General features: G+C 47.2%; 1 protein-coding gene across 5 annotated transcripts in view; it reads left to right on the plus strand.

The window, feature by feature from the left end:
- TRPM2 (transient receptor potential cation channel subfamily M member 2) overlaps nucleotides 1–25,019 on the plus strand; it is a 2,537,250-nt gene that overhangs the window by 264,062 nt on the left and 2,248,169 nt on the right. For all 5 annotated transcript variants that reach the window (XM_075317785.1, XM_075317788.1, XM_075317787.1 and 2 more), the window contains one exon: nucleotides 7,036–7,118. In XM_075317785.1, coding sequence (XP_075173900.1) covers nucleotides 7,036–7,118 — 83 coding nt within the window. The remainder of the gene's footprint in view (nucleotides 1–7,035; nucleotides 7,119–25,019) is intronic.

Below are 25,019 nucleotides of genomic sequence, written 5' to 3' on the forward strand. Positions count from 1 at the left end.
AAGGGAGACTCAGCTTGGAGTACCCTTAATGTGTTTTACATGATTTTAGAAGAGCATGACATGCCTATATCTGTGTCTCCTCCTCTTTTTCCTCTTATGCATGTTTCACAAGAGCTTCATCAACAAGGCATGTCTAGTATGGGGCTGTTAATTGATAATAGAGCAGCGCATAGCACGTCCGCAATGCCTCCTCTATGATGAAAGTAACTTCCGGAGGACGCGAATGGAACGGAAGTGTGCACCGCAAAGCAGTTCCTCATGACCTGCTTCTGGAAGTCTGCAGGACATCATCAGCGCATGCGCACACTCAGCAACAGAAGAGCAAACCAGAGAGCACAACGCATTACAACGAAGGTATTTAGGTGGCGCCGTATGGCAAAATTCATGTATCAGACTATCTATAAATACATATGCGGAACAATAAGCAATAAATAACAGATAATGATATTGTATATACAAAAATTAATAAATCATAGGTCACATAAAATTTATGCAAACACTTACAGTTATAATTCAACCATACAATGGGTACTTTACATCACCACACACACAATATGAAAATTTACAGTGCCATATATAAGAATAAGAAAAGGATAGTAATATCAACTGTGAATACCCATAAATAGTTATGAACGAGTGTAATCGTTACTATTCGCTACTCGCATGAATAGTACGGTATTCGGGGTAATCGTTATATTGCGAGTATTTGTGTATTCCCCTTGCTATATTTGTATGTCCCGCCCGGCCATTTTGGCACCTGATTTGCAGACACTAAACATGCTGGGTTTCTTAACCAATCACAGTAATGCCACAACCATCTTGGTTGTGGCATTACTATCATTGGCTGATCACGCAGCGTCATAGGGTCTATAAAAGCTCTTCTGCTACCATTTTGCGCACATTGCATACAGAGCCAGCATTTTATGGGTATAGGGATAAAGTGAGCAGCTGCTAGGGAGAGTGTAGGCCTATTAATAATACAAAAAGCCCTTTTCAGGGCTACCTGCTGTGTATAGGTCAGTGTAGCGTACGGAGGGACAGATTTTCAAGCAGCGACATAATTTAAAGCAGCATGTCACTACCTCCATACTACCATCCAGAAGACAATAACTGTTTTAAGAGCTGAAACCACTGAACAATCTCACAGCAGAGAGGGAGAGATTGTGGATTAGGTAGGAATCAGGACCTGTTTCCACATTATTTAGGGGCTCACAGCCTAGGTTGTGGCGTCCACATCAGCGACATTAAAACCATGTGCGCACGTTGCGTACAGTCACTGCAGAAATTTCTGCAGCGATCTGAAGAGCACACGTGCGCTTCTAATCGCTGCAGAAAATATCTGTAGTGAAAAAAAAAAGCCGATTCCATGCGCTCTGACTGCAGCTCCTGCCATAGACAGAGCAGGAGCTGCATGCAGAGCGCAGGAAAGAAGTGACATGTCACTTCTTAGAACGCGCGCTTCAGGCAGCAGCCGAAGCGCTGCGCCCTAAGACGCCACGTGCGCACGGCTCATGCATAATCTTCATAGATTATGCAGGGGACGCAGGATGCATGCAGTTACGGTGCGCTACGAAGCGCAGCGTAACTGCATGTAATTACACAACGTGCGCACATAGCCTAATACAATGCTAGTAGCCTTTGCAAATAGACACAAAGCAGTACTCTAGCATTTAGTGATGCCTGATATACTAAACGCACTGATCCTGTTTCCACAATCTTTAGAGTTTCACAGCCTGGCTTGTGGCATTCAATCAGCCACATTAATATGTTGCTAGTGGCCTTTGCAAATGCAAAGCAGGGGTCTACCATTTTGTTCTGCCTGATACACTAAACGCATTGGGTATGTTTCCAAAATATTTAGAGGTTCACTGCCTAACTTCTGCCATCTATCCACATCAGCCACATTAATATGTTGCTAGTAGCCTTTGCAAATATAAAGCAGGGCTCTACCATTTTGCGCTGCCTGATACTCTAAATCCACTGGTCCTGTCCACAATATTTAAGGGTCCACAGCCCACCTTGTGCCGTCCGTCCACATCAGCCACATTAATATGTTGATAGTGGCCTGTGCAAATAGTTACAAAGCAGTACTCTAATATTTAGTGCTGCCTGATACATTAAACTCAGTGATCCTGTTTCCACAACATTTAGGGGTTCACAGCCTGGCTTGGGGCGTCCACATCAGCCTCATTAATATGTTGCTAGTGGCCTTCGCAAATAGTTACAAAGCAGTGCTCTAGGATTTAGTACTGCCTGAGGCAAAAAACACACTGTTTGCCTCTTTCCCTGTCTATCTCTTTCCCTGTCTGTCTCTCTGTGTCTGTCTCTTTCTCTGTCTCTCTCTTTCTCTCTCTGTCTATTTCCCTGTTTGTTTGTCTCTGTCTCTCTGTCTGCGTCTGTCTCTTTCCTTGTCTGTATGTCTTTTTCTCTGTCTGTCTCTTTCCCTGTCTGTCTGTCTTTTTTCTTGTCTGTCTCTTTCCTTGTATATGGAGATAAAGTAAGAGACGGAGGCACGCTCCTAGTATGACACCTGGTGGTCCAGTGGGGGAGGGTAAAGTTAGAACCACTAACCTGTTCGGGTTGTGCAAACCTCGCACAACCCCGGTGAACACTACTGGTGTATATCACCCACCACACACCTGAAGGAATCCTGGTTCTGCAATCGGCCAGTCATGTGATGTGGGACGCCACAGCAGGTCCTTAGGTTGCAGGTCTTATAGTTAGAGAAAGTACCTCGCTAAGTCAGCTCTGTCTGCTAGCCCTCCAGTGAGAGATTGTAAATGGAGAAGAAAAGATGCAGCGGTATGTATCGGGTGTCAAAGCGTGGAAGCAGGGGAACCAGGCACAGTTACACTTACTTCTTTATTCAGGGATCAGGAACATCACTTCACAACATGTTTCAGCAGCATAGTCCGCCTTCATCAGGTGTCTTTCCTTGTCTGTCTATTTCCTTATCTGTCTCTTTCCCGGTCTGTCTCTTTCCCTGTCTGTCTCTTTCCCTGTTTGTCTCTGTCTGTCTGTCTCTGTCTTTCTTTTTCCCTGTCTGTCTTTTTCCCTGTGTGTCTCTTTCCTTGCTTGTCTCTTTCCCTTTTTGTCTCTTTCCCTGTTTGTCAGTCTCTGTCTGTTTGTCTCTGTATCTTTCCTTGTCTGTCTCTTCCCTGTGTGTCTCTTTCCCTGTTTGTCTGTGTCTGTCTGTCTCTGTCTCTCTGTCTGTCTCTGTCTGTCTCTGTCTGTCTCTTTCCCTGTCCACCTCTATCTGTCTCTTTGTCGGTCTCCGTCTGTCTGTCTGTTTCCCTGTCTGTCTGTCTCTTTTGCTGTCTGCCCCTGTCTTTGTCTGTCTGTCTCTTTTTGTCTGTCTCTTGCTTTCTGTCTCTTTCCCTGTCTATCTCTTTCCCTGTTTGTCTGTGTCTGTCTGTCTCTGTCTCTCTGTCTGTCTCTGTCTCTCTTTGTCTCTGTCTGTGTCTGTCTTTTTCCCTGTCCACCTCTATCTGTCTCTTTGTTGGTCTCTGTCTGTCTGTCTGTCTGTCTGTCTCTTTCCCTATCTGTCTCTTTCCCTGTCTGCCTCTTTCTCTGTCTGTCTGTCTCTTTCCCTGTATGACCCTTTTTGTTTGTCTTTTTCCCTGTCTGTCTGTCTCTCTCTTTCGATGTCTGTCTCTTTCTTTGTCTGTCTGCCTCTGTCTTTCTCTTTCCCTGTCTGCCTGTCTGTCTCTTTATCTGTCAGTCTCTGTGTCTTTCCCTGTTTGCCTCTTTCCCTGTCTGTCTGTCTCTTTCTCTCTCTACATCTCTCCACCAACATAAGATTACCTCACACATAAGCTTCTTATAATAAGAATGTCCTTCGTTGTATTAATGACCTGTAGCTCCCAGCTCCTTTGACTTTAAAGTAACCAGTTGTTTTGGCGAAAAACTATGAAACGCGGGGTTACATTTTCCACTAAAAACATAGTGTATGACGTTCCCTGAGTCAAATGGGGTGTCTGTGCAAACGTTTGTGATTGTAAATGCGACAGTGCGGATTCCTTTAGCGGACATACACACATACATACACTTAGCTTTATATAATATATATATATATATATATATATATATATATATATATATATATATATATATATATATATATATATATATATATATATATAAAGTATGATAATAAATATTTAGTGACCTATACAAGGTATACTTACTTACATTAGCAAACATACATACACCAATGAATCCATAGTACAAACATAAACAAAAGTGGAAATAACCCATAGAGTATACCCATACACATACCTTTGAAGCATACACATGCATATATGAAATAAACTCATACCCATAAAGACATAAAAGACCTAATATACATACCAAAAAAAAATATCAATTTGAACAATGTACACTGTGTGCCTCACAGCTGTCTTGTGGAGAACTACTGCTAAGATGGTCTAGAGGTTTGTTTCGATACTCCAGCATCAACTTGTCTCTTCCCATGGTGGAAGAATCTTTCTAAATTTACTCTTGTACTGTGGGTTTAACAGAGTGGCAACCCAATAGACAGCACTAATTCTAATCCTAACAATATAGACATCATGTTGCAGATAGTGCGGCAAGAAGGCACTCACATGTTGAACGCTTCCATGAGGTCCAAGTCCATGTTGTGTTTGTGGCGAGGTAACACTCAACCTTGCCTCCTCCATCCCTTCCCACCAACAATGGACAACAGAGACAGGATCAATATCTTCTTCATTTGCTGAGTTTTCTGCGCCCATCACCTCTTTCTCTTCTATTTGTTGCTCGGCTACTCCACTTTTACTACCAGTTTGTCTGTTACCATGAGCCTGCCTCAATCAATGGACTCCACCCTCCATTGACACCTGCCTGTGCAACGACTGTGTCCGGATCTTACAGAAGATGGTATCCCTTAATCATCCTCCTTTGCTTCCTCTTTTTCCTCTGGGACCACCACCTCCTCCCACAGACTATTCAAAGTGTACTTCAACATGTAGATGACCGGAATAAAAATGCTGATGACGACATCGTCAGTTGCTAAATATCTTTATAGCCATTTCTAAACTGTACAGGAGGGTGCAGAGGTCATTCGACTGTGCCCACTTTGCAATCATGATTTTTCCCACAACTGCATTGCGTTGGCTTAGTGTATACCTCATGGTATATTGCGGTGTCCCAGGCTATGCGTCATGACATTGTGCACTAGGGCTCGTTGCTGCTGCCATAGTCACTGCAACATGTGCAGAGTAGAGTTGCACTGTGTTGGCACATCGCATATCAACCCGTTAACCGGTAGGTTGAAAGACCTTTGTAGCGATGCATGTCAATTAGCCACAGGGTGCGAATAGCGGAGCTGAACTTTGAAAGGTTCACTCATTTCTAATGTAGAATGGACCTAGGATCAGACTTCAGTATAGACATGCTTGAATCTGATTGGGATTATACCCAGAAGGATACAGGCAGTATTGCAATCAAAAGGTGGATTCATAAAATACTAACAAAATAATCAAAATTTTAATTTTTATGAACTAAACAGTAACAATGCAATGACATGACAAGGATCTGCATAACTAGTCATATGGTAAATAGTTACAAGTAAAAGTTATGTATGAGATAAGCAAGCTGATTGTCTATAAAATGATGGTAGTCTTATGCTCAATGTTGTAGTGGATGGTGCGATATGGAACCTAAAAGTCGAAAATTCAAAACATTGTTACACTTTTGCTTGTATTTGTATATATACTGCTTTTATCATCTGCTGATTGTTAGGGATCTTAAAAATGAAAAAAAAAACCAACAAGATAACCAGAACTAAATGTGCACTACTGCACTAAAATTTCCAAACTGTACATAGTATTAAAATTTGAGATTTTTGGCAAAAAAATTTAATTTCTTGAGCTATCCCGCCATGTTACGGCAAATCTCTTTGGGGCAGTCCTACTCTAAATATTTTTATTTAAAATGTGCCCTATGTCCTCACATATGAAATGTAGAACTGTTTGTAGCAGCACTTACCTGGTGCTTTTCAATCCCGTACCCATGATTGAATCATGGCTGTGGGAGCGACAGGCCCAAACAAATGCTGTTTGAAGTAAATAGCCTGTGGACAGGGCTTGATGGCTGAATGTGAACAGCCACCAATTGCCTAAATCAAGACAGGTGGAATACAACCCAAATTGGGGTGCACAGCAAGGTGGGGGTCAGCCACTGACCAATTCAATGAAGAAATGCACTAAATGTGCACTACTGCACTAAAAATTCCAAACTGTACATAGTATTAAAATTTGAGATTTTTGGCAAAAAATTTGCAATTTCTTGAGCTACCCTGCCACGTCACAGCAAATGTCTCTTCGTTTTTCCACCTGTCTTGATTTTGGCAATTGGTGGCTGTTCACATTCAGCCATCAAGCCCTATCCACGGGCTATTTATTTATTTCATGCAGCATTTGCTTGGGCCTGTCCCGTCCCACCTACAGCCATGATTCAGTCATGGGTACAGAATTGAAAAGAACCAGGTAAGTGCTGCTATAAACAGTTCTACTTTTTCATATGTAAGGCTGTATGGCACATTTTAAATACAACATATTTTAGAGTAGGAGTGCCCCGAAGAGATTTGCCATGACATGGCGGAATAGCTGAAGAAATTGCAATTTTTTGCCAAAAATCTCAAATGTATAATAGTACAGTTTGGAATTTTTAGTGCAGTGCACATCTTATAATACATGCCATTTTGAGTTTAGCTGGCTTTCTTGTTTTTTTTTCTTAAAAATGAAACACCTACTTTATCATCCATCATTGTTGTACACAGATTAGTCATGAATGTAAAATTCGAGATTATTACCCATTTTATCATCAATATGCTGCTCCTGTATTTTTTATAATATTCACAATAAAAGTCAAATAGAAATTGTGTCCCCTTAATCTAAAACTGGACCATTTCTCCAACCTGACCATTTTCCTAGTATAATTTGCCTTATTTACTAATATAATATAATTTCTTAACTAATGTTCATTTTATAATACTGTTATAAAACCTTATTGCAGGAAAATATCTGCTCCTGGATTGCAAAACATATTAAAAAGAAAGAATGTATGTTTTATGTTGAAAGCTCCAAGACTGATACAAGGTACATTTTATTGTTTATATACACATACATTGTTTAATACTTTTCTTATATATTTTGGATCATCCTATTGTTGTAATCTAATTTCCAGGTGCTATTTCTGTAGTTTTATACAATATACTTTATAATAGTATAGTGTAATAGTATAGCATTACATCGAGCAAATCAATGGAAATGTATTGTGCAATGTGATATTCATTCTGAAAACAATGAAAGACATAAAGGCAACAAGATTAAAAATGCTTAAAGGGAATCTGTCAGTAGGATCAACCCTCCTAAGCCATCTATATGGGCATGTATGTCATAGAAAGCTAAATAAAATTATACATTGCTATCTATCATGTGATATCTTATTCCAGAGATATCCATGTGTTTATCTATAAATGAGCTGTTTCAGGCTATGGGCCAGACACTAATCTGCATGAAAATCTGCTTCCAGATCTTATTTTTAATAAAAGTGGTAATACCTGTGAAAGACATGTACCTAAGGCCTCTTTCACACTTCCGTGCCTCCGGTTCATGTATGGTCAGTTTTCTCACATACCGGAGACACGTACACTCGTGGACCTAGGTATTCCTAATGTTTTGGACACACATAAGTATTTTAGAACAGAACGTGTGTCCGTTCCGTACTTACGTGTGTCCGTGTGTTTCTCACACCGACATGTCCGTTTTTCTCCGGCATCACGGGTGTCACATGAACGCAAACGTGTCACACGTAACACACATGGACCACACGGATGTGTTCCATGTGGCACGCACCGGAGAAAAGACATGTGTCTGCGAGAAAAAAACCAACACATTACTCACCTTCTCCAGCCCTCCTGTCTCTGCTGCTGCTTTCACTTGCTGCCGACCGCCGCTCATTATGCTAATTGAATATTCACTTCACTGCGGCCGGAAGCTGCAGCAGCGGGGAGTCAGCAGGACCGGAGACCGAAGATCAGCACCACGGACAGCGATGCCAAGGACAGGTGAGTAGAAAGTTCCCGTTCTCCGTGTGTTATCACGGATAACACACGGAGAACACACGTAGGCCATGCACACAGCACACCGACGGCAATACGCACCTCTGACACGTCCGTGAAAAACGTGCGTGTTTTTCAGGGACGTGTGAAAGAGGCCTAACACAGAGCAGTAAAACTGAACTTTGCCTTCTTAGACAATGTTTACATCTCCTGTAATCAATCATTAGAATGCTTCCAGCAGCAATCCGTTGTTAAAAAGTTGTGCAGACAAATATTTTTGTCCATTTTTAAAAAACTGATTTCAGTTGGATCTGTGGAAAACAGATCTGTTATTTAGCCATCCTTTATCTTCCATGTGAAACTGATCCAGTAAGCAAAAAATGGATCCTTTTCAAATTAAAGAAAAACAGATGGCTAATTAATAAGTCCAATTTCCATAGATTGCAGTATTAAAAAAGGGATCCAGCTGAAATTATTTTTTTAAATATGGACAAGAAAATTGTGTCTGCACAGCTTTTTTCCCACGGATTGCTGCTGCTGAATTCATTCTAGCAGATGATTACAGGACATGTGAACCTACTGTAAGGAAACAGCTCACTCAGCAGTGCTTGAGGTAGGTAGGAGAGGCGACTTTAAACAAAACATCAAAGCTGCCAGTTCCCCCATCCCCCATCTCTGTGACTGCTCGTAACCCAGCCCTTGTCTACACCCTATTAACACTCTCAATACTAAACGTACTGGAGCTTGCATCCATCACAGAGGATAACAACCTGTTTGATACATATTTCCTATCCATGACGTGTCCATCAGCCATCTTACATACCCCCTCTATTGCTGAAAGGCGGGGGGCTTGGCATCTTCAGCCATCATAGAGAGGATCCTCAACAGTGCATCAGCATTGCCATGTATTTTCCTTGGCCTATACTTTACATGGAAGCTAATGTCTTGGAGTGCTAGTAACCATATGATTACTCTCCATTATTCTCTTACTTTTTGCACTTCCATCACAGGGGGGATTGTTTCACACTGACCTAAATGTCTTGCCTAATTGGTTGCATCTTAAAGTGTCCATCCAACGATCATTTGATGGCTGAACATTGATTCGCCCAGATAGAGTAATTATTCTTGTAAGAAAACAGTTTCTTGCTTAGATACATCGATGGCTGTTCTTCGCCGTTCACTTCCTAGGACAAAAAGGCCCCTAACCTGACTTTTGACAGGTCCGTGCACACCCCAAATTCCTTATTGAAGTGCAGTACCACCAACACAGGTTATTTAATTCAAGGCTACCTTTAGTTCTTGAAAAGGTGTCTCCGCTTTTGGAGACCATTTCGCCATAGACGATTTTGTACCCTTAAGGAAGTCAGTCAGGGGTGTGGCTATCATGGTGAAGTTAGCGATAGACCAATGGTAGTATCCCACAAACCCCAGAGTTGCTCTAATTTGTTTCTCCTAGACTAGACGTGGCCAATTCTGGATTGCGGCAGCTTTATTTATTTGGGGCTGAATTCGCCTCTGCCTATGACATAGCCCAAGTGTTTTGCTTCCTCCATTCCTGTGACACACTTCTTTTGTTGCATAAAACTTCTCCTTCCTTAGATCATCAAGTATTGCCTCAGACATTGCTCAGATGGCTTTCTCAATCATAGCTGAAGATCACAATATGTCATCCAGGCAGGACACTACATACTTCTTATATGGAGCTAGGATCCTGTCCATGGATCTCTGGAAGGTGTCCATTGCTCCTTGTAACTCAAACGGCATCCCTTTGTACTTGAAACCTCCATTTGGTGATGAGAAGACTGTTTTCTCCTTGGTGTCTTTAGGGTGGCTTTGCACGCTACGACATGGCTAGCCGATGCTAGCGATGGTGAGCGTGATAGCACCCGCCCCTATCGTTATGCCGATATGTGTAGATCACTGCCGTAGCGAACATTATTGCTATGGCAGCGTCACACGTACTTACCTGCTCGGTGACGTCGCTGTGACCGGCAAACTGCCTCCTTTCTAATGGGGCGGTTCACTCGGCGTCACAGCGACGTCACTAATCGGCCGCCCAATCAAAGCGAAGGGGCGGAGATGAGCAGGACAACACCTCCTTGCTTCCTCATTGCTGGCATGTGGCAGGTAACGAGAGGTTCTTCGTTCCTGCGGTGTCACACGTAGCGATGTGTGCTGCCGCAGGAATGAGAATCAACTTCGCCCAATTGACAGAAGCAATAATTGGGAGAGGACCCCTATGTCAACGAGAAGCGATTTTGGACGTTTTTGCAACGATCCAAAATCGCTCCTAGGAGTCACACACAACGAGATCGCTACAACGGCCAGATGTGCGTCACAAAATCCGTGACCCCAACGAGATCGCTGTAGCGATCTCGTAGCGTGTAAAGCCCGCCTTAGACATGGTGATTTGTCAATATCCTTTCATGAGGTCCAGGGTTGTAATGTACTAGGCTGGGCCTAGCCCTTCAATCAATTCATTCACACTGGGCAGTGGATACGTATTTGTGCAGCCCCCGTGCCAGCAGCCAGTGCTGCTCGGATCCGGGGCCTACGGTATGGCTCGAGGGGTTCCCCGGACCCGGGGGTCTCGCGGTCACTCCGAATAAAAGGGGAACGTATTTTTATGGGATTGATTGTAGAATGTCTGTGACGCCACCCACGGTGTGTGGTGAAGTGGGACACCACCGCTGCTGTTGTGGGATACCCGGGGGAGATGTAATGGCAACCGGATGTTAACCAGTGTCTCTGTGCAAGGTATGGTGATGGCAGGGTCTTGCACACCCAGATGGACCGGGGGATAGTTGGTTACTCACTATTGAATGAATCACATGAGTCTTTTGGTAAACCGAGGTGCTGGTGGCCGGCCGCCGTGGCCGGTTGTACTCTGGTCCTCCACCCGGGCTGGTGGTCACTGTCCTTTCCTCTGCACTGTTTTTTTGTATTGTGGGCTGCCTGGTTTGGAACTCAGGAGTCTGCTCCTGGCTTGCTGTGTGCCTAAGGAACCGTGCCTGCAGACACTGACCCGTGGGATCTATAGGCCCTGGCGGTTGCCCTATCCCTATCTGTGGGTGGTTGTCTTCTTTCGGGACTTTGGTTGGGACAGGACCTATAATCCTGCCCTCAATCGGTTAATTAGCTAGGCCGCTGGTTTGGTCCTGGCTTCAGGGTCCGAGTAGCCCCTCTGTGCACGGTTTCCGGTCAGTGTCTCCGGTGCCGGTACCGGTGGGCTCCAACCCTTCTTCGGTCCTCCTCGGATCTGCCGAGCCATCTTCCTGTCTCCTGCTGACGGAGACCACCGACTGCTACCTAGCCAAGGTACTAGGGCTCCGACCCTGGCACCGTTCAACTTGAACTTCCTCTGCTGGAGCTACACCTAGCTCCAGTCCACACTCCTCTCAACTTGAACTACAACTTAATCTGTTTGTTTTCCCGCCCCAGGCTGTCTAGACCCCTAGGTGGGTGTTTCCTAACCTCCTGGTCCCGCCCACTGGTGTGCCTGCCTTGCCCTAAGGGGGGGTGACTGGGGTTTCAGGTCGGCTGTATGTCACCTAGGTGAGGGAAGGTGTTATGCGTGGGCCTATGTGTGACTACCTGGTTTTGCCATGGCGTCACATTCCCCCTTGGTTTAATACAGACCGTCCGCGGGCTGTCCGACAACCAACATTTATTGAACAGGAACTTTTGAAAAAGGTAAAAACACAATTATGAGCATAATAACATATGTACATCGAAGTATACTCTAATTCTTCCCATACGGGAAGCACTTTTCTTAAACGTTGCACATGTAAAACTGGGATGGGACGGACCGGGTCCTTCTCACCTCACTCACCCAAAACAAGCTAGCCCTGGTGCCACCACTAAAACACAGGTTGGCACCCCTTGCCCAAGTCCAGGTTAGGTCCGGGTGTTGCCCGTTCGGGCCGGGTAAAAAGTTCCTTACCCGGCAGTCCTTTCAAGGGCCCCACGTCCAGGGGACCCCTGACCCGAAGGCTAGTCACCGGTTTTGGTGATGACTGGGCCTCGGCCGACTCTACCGCAGGCCCTTTCTCCAATCAGCCTCTCCAGAGACTGCGGCAGGTGAGAATGTTGGTTTGGGACTATTTACAAGGCCCAAAAGTTTTTGGGTTTGCTTTCTAGTCCAAAGCCATGGTCCATTAACTGTGAACGGGACTTCAACTGTGAACGATCCCAACGGGGACTTGCATAACTGGGGTAGCCGGGAACCGCTACCTTAACACTCAATCAGGTGAAGTATTCGGTCAATTGGAATTCATCGACATACACACAAGACTATGTACACAGCAAGCGGGCACCACTCACTAAACGTCAGTTTCCCTATATCTGAGGGGTGGCCGTCCCAGGTTGGGACGTGTGGACCGTCTTAACTCCCTGCTCTCACTGGGAACTAAGGGGGAAGAGTGAATTACGGGTTCCTCTACCCTAGTGTTAGGTACCGCTGGCAGGGATCTACGGGGGAGCGGTGTATGTGCAAGGGCTTCCCTGGGTGCAGGTTGTGGTGTATTGTTGACAGGCCTCTCTGGCTCCATATCTTCCACGGGTTGTGGGAACATTATCACAGGAACAATCACCGCACCATTCTGCATAGGCCAGTCAGCCAGGAAGTCCCCCATGACAGTGTGGATCCCCCCCTTCGCTTTCTCCACATCCTGCATGGGAGCGGGAACCCTCTCTGCCATCTTCAGGGGTTCTGGACACTTCTTCAGGTGGTCCCTGGAAACAGTGGTCGTAGTCTTTCCCTGGTCACGACTGACGAGATACGTTTTCTGATCCCCCTATCCGGCGGGTTGGACAACATAAGGGGTCTTTTCCCACTAGTCATCCAGCTTGTGCAGCCTTCTCTTCCTCTTTAGCACTACATCTCCAGGTTCGAAGGGGGCAGCCTTGGCTCGCCTGTTGAAACGCTGCTCCTGCTTCTCTCTGCTCTGGTGCAGGTTCCTTTCTTCGTACTCTTGGATTTGCCGGTACTGTTTCTGGCGCTTGGCATCCCAATTGGCAGTTGGGGAAATCGTGTCAGGCACTTCAACATCCAACTCTAGATCTACCGGCAATCTCCCAGGCCTTGCCCTCATCAAGTATGCAGGTGTGCACTTAGTGGAACTGCTAGGAATATTGTTGTACATATCCACCAAGTCAGGCAGCTTTTCGGGCCACAGGTTCTGCTCCTCGAGGGGCAGGGTCTTGAGAAAGTTGAGGACCAGATGGTTCATTTTCTCGCACATTCCATTAGTCTGGGCATGATAGGGTGTGGTCCGGATCTTCTTACACCCGTATAAGCTGCAGAACTCTTAAAAGATCTCCGCCTCAAAGGCAGGGCCCCAGTCTGTAAGCACCTTCTCCGGGTAACCATGCGGCCGGCAGAAGTAGGCCTGAAAGGCCCTCGCTGAGGTACGAGCCGTTAAGTCCTTGACGGGCACCACCACCATGAACCTTGAGAAGTGGTCCACGATGGTAAGGGCATACATGTAACCACTTCGGCTGGGTGCGAGTTTGACATGGTCCAAGGCAACCAGCTCCAATGGCTGATGGGTAACGATTGGCCATAGTGGGGCCTTCTGACTGGTTCCCTCCCGTCTTCTTAGCGTGCAGGGGCCACACTCTCTGCACCACGCCTTGATGGACTCTCTCATCCCAATCCAGTAGAAGCGCTCCCTCAGTAGCATCTCCAACTTTTTCCAGCCAAAATGTCCAGCCCCGTCGTGATAAGCCTTAAAAACCATAGGTGCATACGCTTGCGGTTCCACGAGCTGGCAGATTTCCTCGTGCGTCTTTGGGTTAGTCAGCCCTCTGTACAGCTTGCCCTGCTGCAGGTATAGGCGGCCTCTTTCATTCCACAGCCGCTGTGCCTCCTTGGGAGGTGTTGGTGGTAACCTGGAACCATTTTGTGAGATCGTCATCTTGACTAACCGGACCGCAGGCTCCTGGTCTTGGGCCCCCTGACATCTATAGTGAGGTAACGGATCAAAGGTTGCCTGCTGCTGGCCAACGTACAATTTTTCGTCTTTCCCATCCTCCGGCTGGTGGAACGCGTGTAGTTCAATCTCTTCCAGTTCATCTTCATCCAACCCCCCATCAGGTAGGTGCGGCATCCGGGACAACCATCCACATTGGTATTCTTGCGACTGGCTCTGTACTTGATGGTGAAGTCATAGTTCGCTAGCCGGGACACCCAGCGTTGTTCCAGGGCCCCTAGCTTCGCCGTGTCCAGGTGGGTCAGAGGGTTATTGTCTGTATAGGCCGTGAACTTCGCAGATGCTTGGTAATGCTTAAATCTCTCTGTTATCTCATAGACGAGTGCCAAGAACTCCAACTTGAAAGAGCTGTAATTCTCGGGATTTCTTTCCATCAGCCGGAGCTTCCTGCTTGCATAAGCAATCACCTTCTCCCTGCCATCTTGCATCTGGGACAGGAGAGCACCCAAGCCCATATTGCTGGCGTCCGTGTACAGGATGAACGGGAGGCCATAGTCGGGGTAGGCCAAGATCTCTTTTCCGGTTATGGCCGACTTCAGCTGCTGAAAGGACTCTTCGTGCTTCTCACTCCAAGTAAATGGGGGCCCAGGAGCCCTGCCATTCTTAGTTTGCCCCACTAGGAGGTCTTGCATGGGGGCTGCCATTTTGGTGTAGCCCTTGTTGAAGCGCCGGTAATAGCCCACCCGGCCCACGAACTGCCTCACCTCTTTAGCTGTGGTAGGCTTCGGCCAACTCTGGATGACTGATTTTCTCCAGTTCCGGCGCCACACCTTCGGCACTCACCACATGCCCGAGGTACTGCACTTTGGGCTTCAACAGATGGCACTTGGAGGGCTTCAGCTTCATCCCGTATTTGGAGAGAGCTTCGAATACTTCAGCAAGGTGTTCCAAATGGGCCTCATAGGTCCTGGAATACACGATGAAGGCATCCAGGTATAACAGGACCGTTTCAAAATTCTGATGCCCCAAACAGCACTCCATCAACGTCTGGAAATTTCCTGGCGCATTGCACAGCCCGAAGGGCATGCTATTGAACTCGCAGAGACCCATCAGGGTAGCAAAGGCAGTCTTCTCCAGGTTTTATTCTGCGACTGACACCTGCCAGTAACCGCTGGTAAGATCAAGAGTTGAGAAGTAATTTGCTGTCTTCAATGCAGCCAGCGACTCTTCAATACGGGGGAGGGGGTGTTACGGGGGGCTGTCTGATAATAACCGAAAGGAGTATCAGACAGTCAGGGTCCACCGTGCAAAGACTTTGCTGCAGACTATGGCAGAGTGCAATACCTCTGTTAACTCACAGAAGGATATAATAAGAAAGTAAAGCAATTCCTCCCTTACTTGGAGGGTGTGTGGAATGATCTCTGTTAATAATCACAGAGACAAAGGCAATGTGTGCGAAATGGCACCTACCTAGGTCCGCTCTTCTAGTGGTGCAAAAGAGACGAACAGCAGCGTAAGCCGCACAAAGCTCCTACCTGCGTTCGCTCCACTAGTGTGCGAGGACACGAACCACTAGATATGGCACCTGCCTAGGTCCGCTCTTCTAGTGGTGCAAAAGAGATGAACAGCAGCGTAAGCCGCACAAAGCTCCTACCTCTGTTCGCTCCCCTAGTGTGCGAGGATACGAACAACTGCCAGACGCAGTATAAGGAACGTTACCCTAGCGGCAACGTCCACCTACGAGTACAATCACAAGGCCCAGCCAGACCATGTGCCTCAGGCACCTGCCTATGTCCGCTCCCCTAAGAGGTAAGGATACGGACAGCAGCCGAAGCTGTAAGGTATAAGAACGCTACCCTGCCGGTAGCGCTCACCTAGCATAGACAGAGGAATGCCTAGAGGAACGCGCACAGAGCGTCTACTCATATGCATGAACCAAGAGGACTGAGCACCATGCGGCGTGTGTCAGGGTCTTATATAGACTCTGTGCCTCATCCAAGATGGAGGACACCAGAGCCAATCCGCTTCCAGAACGACAGGAGTGACGTCATGCTGGCCTATCACCGAGCAAGACGTCACAAGCACATGACCAGCGACCAATCGGCATAGAAGGTGTCAGAGACATGTGACCTCGTGTCAGCGATGATGTCACCCGCACATGTGCAATGGCTCCAAGATTGGACTTAGTCTCCGGCGCTCGCACATGTGCAGTAGCAAGAAATCTGGACTTAGTCTCCAGCGCTCGCACATGTGCAGTAGCAAGAAATCTGGACTTAGTCTCCAGCGCTCGCACATGTGCAGTAGCAAGAAATCTGGACATAGTCTCCAGTGCTCGCAGCAACCGTAACAGTACCTCCCCCTCAAGGGCCCCCCTCCCGGCGATGCAGATAATCGGCAACTAAGTCGGGAGCATGGACAGCCTCCTCAGGCTCCCAAGAGCGATGTTCCGGGCCATAGCCCTCCCAATCTATCAAGAAGAACCTGCGCCCTCTAACCATCTTAGAACCAACTATGGCTCGTACCTCATAGCTAGAGCGAGAGGAATCAGAGGCAGGAGAGTGCACTTCACGAGCGTGAGGTAAAATAGCCGGCTTTAGCAGTGAGACATGGAATTTGTCATGAATCCTAAGATGGACAGGTAACTTCAATTGATAGACTACAGGATTTACCTGTCGAAGAACCTCATAAGGACCCAGGAAGCGAGGAGCAAATTTGACAGAGCTCACTCTAAGTCTCACGTGTTTTGCAGAGAGCCACACAAAGTCCCCTGGAGAAAAGACAGGAGCCGGGCGACGAAACCGATCGGACACCGTCTTCATACGGTCCTTAGCTGCTTGGATCGACTCTTGAGTCCGATCCCAAACCTCTCTGGCATTAGTTGCCCAGTCGGCCACAAGAGGAGGAGGTGCAGCAGCGGGAAACGGTACCGGTACCCTAGGGTGTTGCCCATTATTGAGTACGAACGGTGTCTGCCCAGTGGCCTCAGCCAGCGAATTGTTAAGGGCAAATTCTGCCCAGGGTAGGAGGGAGGACCAGTTATCGTGGTTCTCAGCAACAAAGTGTCGAAGGTATATAATCATAGATTGATTGGTACGTTCAACCAAACCATTAGTCTCCGGATGGTATGCCGAAGAGAGATTCAACTCAATTTGCAGAAGGCTACAAAGATCTCGCCAGAAACGGGAAGTAAATTGCGGGCCTCTATCACAAATGATACGATCTGGCATCCCGTGAAGCCTAAAGACATGCTTGAGGAATAGTTTGGCTAGTACCCTGGAAGATGGGATTCTCGATAACGGTACGAGATGAACCATCCGGGAGAAATGGTCCGTAATGACCCACACAAATCTATGTCCCTGTGAACATGGAAGATCACCCACAAAGTCTATGCCTACCACCTCCCATGGTCTATCTGGCACTGGTAAAGGATGCAAGAGCCCAGCCGGTCTCTGCCGTAATGGACGGTTGCGAGCACACGAGTAGCAGGAACCGACATATCTCTTGACGTGGCTGGCTAAGTGTGGCCACCAATACCACCTCTCCAGTAACTCTCGTGTCCGCCTAATACCAAAATGCCCACCCACCTTTGAGGTGTGGGCCCATGACAGTATATCATTCTGTCGATCAGGCGGAACAAATGTCTTGCCCGGTGGGATTTGGTCTAACGTCACAGGAGAGAGCGTATGAAAAACCCTGGAGGGAAGGATAAGACGAGGTTCGTCAATCTCTTCCTGGGTAGAAAGCATAGAGCGAGACAGGGCGTCTGCCTTGTTATTCTTACTCCCAGACAAATAGTTGATGGAGAAGTGAAAGCGGGAGAAAAACAAGGACCAGCGGGCTTGGCGAGGATTCAGACGCTGAGCAGTTTGTAAGTACGTCAGATTCTTATGGTCTGTATAGACCTGGAAAGGATGTTTCGCTCCTTCCAGCAAGTGACGCCACTCCTCCAAGGCTAATCTCAAGGCGAGCAGTTCCCTATCCCCAATGGTATAGTTTCTCTCTGCCGGTGAAAAGGTTTTAGCAAAGAAGAAACACGGCCTTTTTCTACCTGCACCGTTCTTTTGATACAAGACCGCACCAGCACCCACTGAAGAGGCATCAACCTCTAAGAGGAAGGGCTTACTCTCATCGGGTCTTTGAAGAACGGGAGCAGTTGAAAAGTGTCTTTTTACTGCCTCAAAAGCCTGAGATGTCTCAGTAGACCAGGCTTTGGGATTAGCACCTTTCTTAGTCAAGGCCACCAAAGGGGCCACCAAAGTAGAAAAATGGGGTATGAACTGCCTGTAATAATTTATAAATCCTAAGAAGCGTTGCACCGCCTTCAAGGAATGAGGTTCGGACCATTGCAGGACAGCAGAGAGCTTCGCAGGATCCATAGCCAGACCCTCTTGTGAGATAATGTAACCCAAAAAAGGCAATGAGGACTGCTCGAATACACATTTCTCGAGTTTAGCAAACAATGAGTGCTCCCTTAAACGGGAAAGGACACGAACGACATCCTGACGATGAGTCTCCAGATCAGGAGAAAAAATCAGGATGTCGTCCAGATACACCACTACTGAGGATAACAGTAAATCCCTGAACACATCATTTACGAAGTCCTGAAATACTGCGGGTGCATTACATAACCCAAAAGGCATGACGAGGTATTCATAGTGACCGTCTCGGGTGTTAAAAGCGGTCTTCCATTCGTCACCCTTTCGAATTCGTACCAAGTTATACGCACCCCGCAGATCCAACTTCGTAAAAACTTGAGCTCCTCTCAGTCTGTCAAAGAGCTCCGAAATTAAAGGTAATGGGTATTTGTTCTTTATTGTGATTGCGTTGAGACCCCTGTAATCTATGCAGGGACGCAAATCACCCTCTTTCTTCCGAACAAAGAAAAACCCAGCTCCCGCGGGAGAGACAGACTTACGAATGAACCCCTTCTCTAAGCTCTCTCTTATATAGGTCGACATGGCCTCCGACTCAGGTATCGACAGGGGGTAAACCCTGCCTTTAGGTGGAACCGAACCTGGGATAAGGTCTATGGCACAGTCATACGGCCTATGGGGTGGAAGAACCTCAGCACCCTGTTTGGAGAACACGTCAGCGAAATCCAAATAGGGTGTAGGTATGGGAGAGAGATCAGTTGATGCAACTGCAACGACCTTAGGTGGTAAGGGAAGACATCGGGACTGACATTTCGAACCCCAACTAATAATGCTGTCAGACTCCCAGTCAATGTGAGGAGCATGAGTCCGAAGCCATGGGAGACCCAGAAGGACGTCGTCTATACCCTCAGGCAAAACAAGAAAAGAAATCTCCTCTATGTGACCCTGAGACAGGGAAAGGCGCAAGGGAACTGTCCTCAATGTAATGGAGTCAGACAACATAGTTCCATTAACAACACGGACAGGAATAGGCGCCTCTAACATGATAGAGGGAATATTGTGTCCCTTTACAAATCCTGAGGACACAAAAATCCCGTCAGCTCCGGAATCCACAAAAGCCATAATAGGCCATGTATTCTCAGATAACGAGAGCTGACCTGGGATACAACACTTAGAGGGTGCAGAAGACGTCTCTAGTAACCCCCCTCTAATGGTTACTAGGCCAGGGAGTTTCCCTGACGACTAGGACACTTGTTGGCATAGTGCCCAGCCTGACGACATACGTAACATATAGGAGGACCAGACTTGCGTAGTCTGGAGAACGTATGACCTAACTCCAAAGGAGTGGGAGATGTTTCAGATGCTGAGGAAGATGGTAGTGGACCCTCAACAACTGGAATAGCCCGATGCTTAGGGCGTGAGGAAGAGACCTCGAGTCTACGTTCCTTATGGCGTACATCGATCCTCGTTGCTACTGTGATCAAGTCCTCCAGAGAAGCAGGGACTTCACGAGTAGCAAGGGCATCCTTGACATAGCCAGCCAACCCTCTCCAGAAGATAGGAATCAACACCTTCTCTGGCCAATCTAGTTCTGCCACCAGAGTTCTATAAGCAATGGCATAAGAACAAGTGGATAACGAACCCTGAGATAGATCTAACAGTCTCAGGGCCGCATCATGGGTAACCTGCGGACCCATGAATACCGCCTTAAGAGCATCAAGAAAGTCTTGATGTCTCAGAGTAACCACATCAGAGCGCTCCCATAGGGGAGTCGCCCATTCTAAGGCTTTGTCCTGAAGTAAGGAGATGATAAAGCCTACTCTGGACCTCTCCGTAGAGAAGCGAGAAGAGTTAACCTCTAGGTGTATCTGACACTGACTAATGAAACCACGACATGATCTGGCATCGCCAGAATATCTGTTTGGTAGAGCAAGTCGAGGATCATGTGCAGATGTCACCATGGTCTGAGGTTTATCCTCTATACTCTTGAGCCGTGACTCAAGTACTTGTATGTAACGGTGTAACTGCTGATATTCTGCCATAACTGCCAGACCCTTGGCTCAGTCCTAATGTTACGGGGGGCTGTCTGATAATAACCGAAAGGAGTATCAGACAGTCAGGGTCCACCGTGCAAAGACTTTGCTGCAGACTATGGCAGAGTGCAATACCTCTGTTAACTCACAGAAGGATATAATAAGAAAGTAAAGCAATTCCTCCCTTACTTGGAGGGTGTGTGGAATGATCTCTGTTAATAATCACAGAGACAAAGGCAATGTGTGCGAAATGGCACCTACCTAGGTCCGCTCTTCTAGTGGTGCAAAAGAGACGAACAGCAGCGTAAGCCGCACAAAGCTCCTACCTGCGTTCGCTCCACTAGTGTGCGAGGACACGAACCACTAGATATGGCACCTGCCTAGGTCCGCTCTTCTAGTGGTGCAAAAGAGACGAACAGCAGCGTAAGCCGCACAAAGCTCCTACCTCTGTTCGCTCCCCTAGTGTGCGAGGATACGAACAACTGCCAGACGCAGTATAAGGAACGTTACCCTAGCGGCAACGTCCACCTACGAGTACAATCACAAGGCCCAGCCAGACCATGTGCCTCAGGCACCTGCCTATGTCCGCTCCCCTAAGAGGTAAGGATACGGACAGCAGCCGAAGCTGTAAGGTATAAGAACGCTACCCTGCCGGTAGCGCTCACCTAACATAGACAGAGGAATGCCTAGAGGAACGCGCACAGAGCGTCTACTCATATGCATGAACCAAGAGGACTGAGCACCATGCGGCGTGTGTCAGGGTCTTATATAGACTCTGTGCCTCATCCAAGATGGAGGACACCAGAGCCAATCCGCTTCCAGAACGACAGGAGTGACGTCATGCTGGCCTATCACCGAGCAAGACGTCACAAGCACATGACCAGCGACCAATCGGCATAGAAGGTGTCAGAGACATGTGACCTCGTGTCAGCGATGATGTCACCCGCACATGTGCAATGGCTCCAAGATTGGACTTAGTCTCCGGCGCTCGCACATGTGCAGTAGCAAGAAATCTGGACTTAGTCTCCAGCGCTCGCACATGTGCAGTAGCAAGAAATCTGGACTTAGTCTCCAGCGCTCGCACATGTGCAGTAGCAAGAAATCTGGACATAGTCTCCAGTGCTCGCAGCAACCGTAACAGGGGGTATGCATCCTTGTGAGTTATCTGGTTAATTTTCCGGTAATCCACACACATCCTCATGGTGCCGTCCTTTTTCCTCACTAGAACCAACGGAGCTGCCCAGGGACTGCAACTGTCACGAATGACCCTGGCCTTCTTCATGCTTCTCAACATGTCTTTGGCGCACTGGTAGTGCGCAGGTGGGATCGGCCTGTATCTTTCATTGATGAGTGGATGTGTACTGGTGGGAATGTGGTGTTGGACCCCCTTGATCCTCCCAAAATCTAACGGGTGTTTACTGAATACCTGCTCATACTCTCGCACTACCCTGTACACCCCTCCCTTGTGGTGCGCAGGTGTAGAGTCGGTGCCTACATGTAACGTCTGACACCAATCTTCCAACTGCTCTGGTAAGTTGTCGCTGTCTGGCTGTGATGTAGTGATTGTGGAGGGTGCTGCTTGGATGGCATTGGTGTCCACGATGAATATTTTAGCAATGGTGGCGTAACGGGGCAGCCTAACCACTTCCTCTTCGCAATTCATCACTCTCACGGGCACTCTTCCCTTTTTGACATCAATCATCCCTCTGGCTGCCATCACTGTGGGCCAGTGTTCTGAAGGCATAGGCTCCACTACTGCCGGGAAATCTTGCCCTCGGCGACCTACTGCTGCCCCAAATCATCATCTCACTCCGCGAAGGTACTATTAGAGGCACCACATCTATCACCCGCACGCTGCCAATTTCTCCACCCGACATGTTCACCTGTTGACGCTGCAGGAGGGCCCGGATCTCTTGTTCCAGAGCTCTCTGCCGGCCCACTCCTGCTGTGGCAGACAGTTGCTGCAACAAATGCAACACCTCACCCATGCAATTCTCAGTCACATTGGTCCCTAGGACCATCTTTGGGTTACGGTCACTGGAATCATTTTGTACCACAATCAGTCCTTGATGCTTCAGCTCCACAAGTCCCACCTTCAGGGTGACCTCCTTAATCCCTATCTGGGTCATGGGGAGGCCATAGGCCGCAATGATAGTCAGGCTGGCATCAGGTGGGGTGAGCTCACTGTCAGACCAATAACGTTTGTACAGTACATAAGGCATAGTGGTTACCTGCAAGCCAGTGTCCAGGAGGGCGGATGTCGGGATACCGTCCACAGCAAGAGAGATGATGAGGCGACCTCCAACATAGTGATCACGTCAATCAGCTGGGCCTTGGGGATCTATTTCTGAGGATTGGCCCTTGGCCTCAGGGGTTGCTCATTTAAAGGACACCGGCGGGAGTAATGACCAGTCTTGTTACACTTGTATCAGACAGGCTGTCCATACCGGTTGTTGTTGTTCCTCCTCCACTGCCTCAAGGGGACGTCTTCCGGACTATCGATTAGCTGGATCTTCTCTACTGGCTTGGCCTTCGGTGGTGTCTGTAAGGCGGCGAGGATCCTGGCGATGTCATCACTCAGATGCTGAACTTGCGATGATAAGTCCTCCAGAGTCCCGGCTACTGCTGCGGGTACCGGCAGGGCCAACAAGGGGGCCACTACTGAGACGTGCACGGTGTCAGCCAGCCAAGCTGGCGGGTCGAGGGCACCAGCTTCAGATGTCTGTAGCGCTTTAATGGCCTGGTCCTATAGGACCGAAAAGTTCAAGTCTGAATGTTCTAGGGACTAGAGCTGCAACTGCTTGCGATCTTCAGCGGACACCAGTCCTTGTAGGAACTGTTCCACCAGCATATTGTATTTCTCAGCCTCGTTAATGGGGTCCCTCTGCTTCAATGTGCAGAGGGCAGTCTGTAAGCTCAAGGCGTAGTCCCAAATGCTGTCCTGAGGATGCTGCCGACAGTTGTAAAAATGCATCCGCAATTCCGCCTCGGTGCGAGTTTCAAAAGAAATCTGTAGTTTATCAAGTTTATCAAAAATGGCGGTTACCGAGGCATCGGCCCAAATCTCCACCTCCTGCTTAGCGGCTGCCGTCAACTGCCCGAGTACCACAGCTGCACGCTGCTTGCCGATCATGGCATACTGTACATATCAAGAACGGTACATATTTTTTTCTGTACTAAATACAGTTCTTCAGTCGGGAGTCAATATAGTAGCCAAGAGAGCTTGTACTATCGGGAACCTTGTGGCACCCAGTATGATTACCCCTAAAAAAACTAACAGAACCTGGCTCAGTGTCTCTGGGTCTTACAAATGTGGGTCCAGCCGGTGTGGCCTTTGTAAGTTTATGCACAATACCAAATCCCTATCAGGGAATAATGGGGAGAACTTTGAAATTCAATCATTTATCAATTGTGCTTCTGCACATGTGGTCTATGTGGCAACATGCACACTATGCCGCAAAGGCTATGTCGGCTGCACCTCTAGGGCACTTAGAACCAGGATCTCTGAGCATGTCCGCATACCTTCAGCAGCCCACGACAGCACCTCCTTGAGTTATGTTGTATTGGTGAAGAAACGCTCCTTATCTGGTCTGACTAGGCACTACATCGAGTGTCATTCAGCGGATTTTTCTTCTTTAGTAATCACAGGTATAGAATCTGTTCCCAGACCCCCTCTTGGGGGGGACTGGTTCCAAGCCCTGGTTTTGGCAGAGGCAAAATGGATTTTGAAGCTTGACACAAGATACCCAGGTGGCTTTAACTATCGCTCCGATTTAAGATTTATTTTTTAAATCAATGGATATAAAACAGCTTTTGATCCGCTCTTCTGACATTCGATGAGATGCCTTTATTCTTAGTGATTCCTTGATATGATTCATCTTCTTATGTACGGGTGCCATGATTCGGACATATTGTAATAAGTATCTTCCTATTCATGTTTCCCACATGTTTCATCCTGATGTACATGTATACATATAATAATTTTTGATGGTCTTGTTTTCATTGAATGATATGTTCATATTGTAGCCCACTTATTCGTTTTGTACATGTCTCCCCTTTTCCCTTCCTTCCCCTCCCCTCCCCCCACTTTCCCCCCACCCCCCCTTGATTCACTGGAGGAGCTACCTTTTGACATTCCTTGCAAATATTGCTGAGATATTTATACATATTTTTATATTTTATGAAACTTTTGATCTCCATATAATATAATTTGATTACCAACTAAAGGTTGGGTCCTTGGATAATTAAGTCACATAATCTTATTTTATTTTTATTTTCAGCTTTAGTTTGGTCTAACAACAATAATTTTTTCGTTTTTGCTCCTATAAATGTATGGGGGCTTGTATTTGCAGCCCTGTTGTATTTTCAGATCAGCTCCTCTATTGAAAGGATTATTTAAATACGAATGAATGTTTTGTGGTTCACTATGCACTATCTACTTAGGTTTACATTGACTCAGTATGATGTTCTTTTTGTCCATATGAACGGCGATACTCACCTGTTTTTTCCTGCAATCAGGGCATTCTGCCCCTCCCTTCCGCCTATCCAGTGGGTTAGACTATTTTAGTAATGTTGTGGTATACATGGAACACTTATG

Source organism: Anomaloglossus baeobatrachus, chromosome 7 (assembly GCF_048569485.1).
Source record: "Anomaloglossus baeobatrachus isolate aAnoBae1 chromosome 7, aAnoBae1.hap1, whole genome shotgun sequence".
Taxonomy (NCBI): Eukaryota; Metazoa; Chordata; class Amphibia; order Anura; family Aromobatidae; genus Anomaloglossus; species Anomaloglossus baeobatrachus.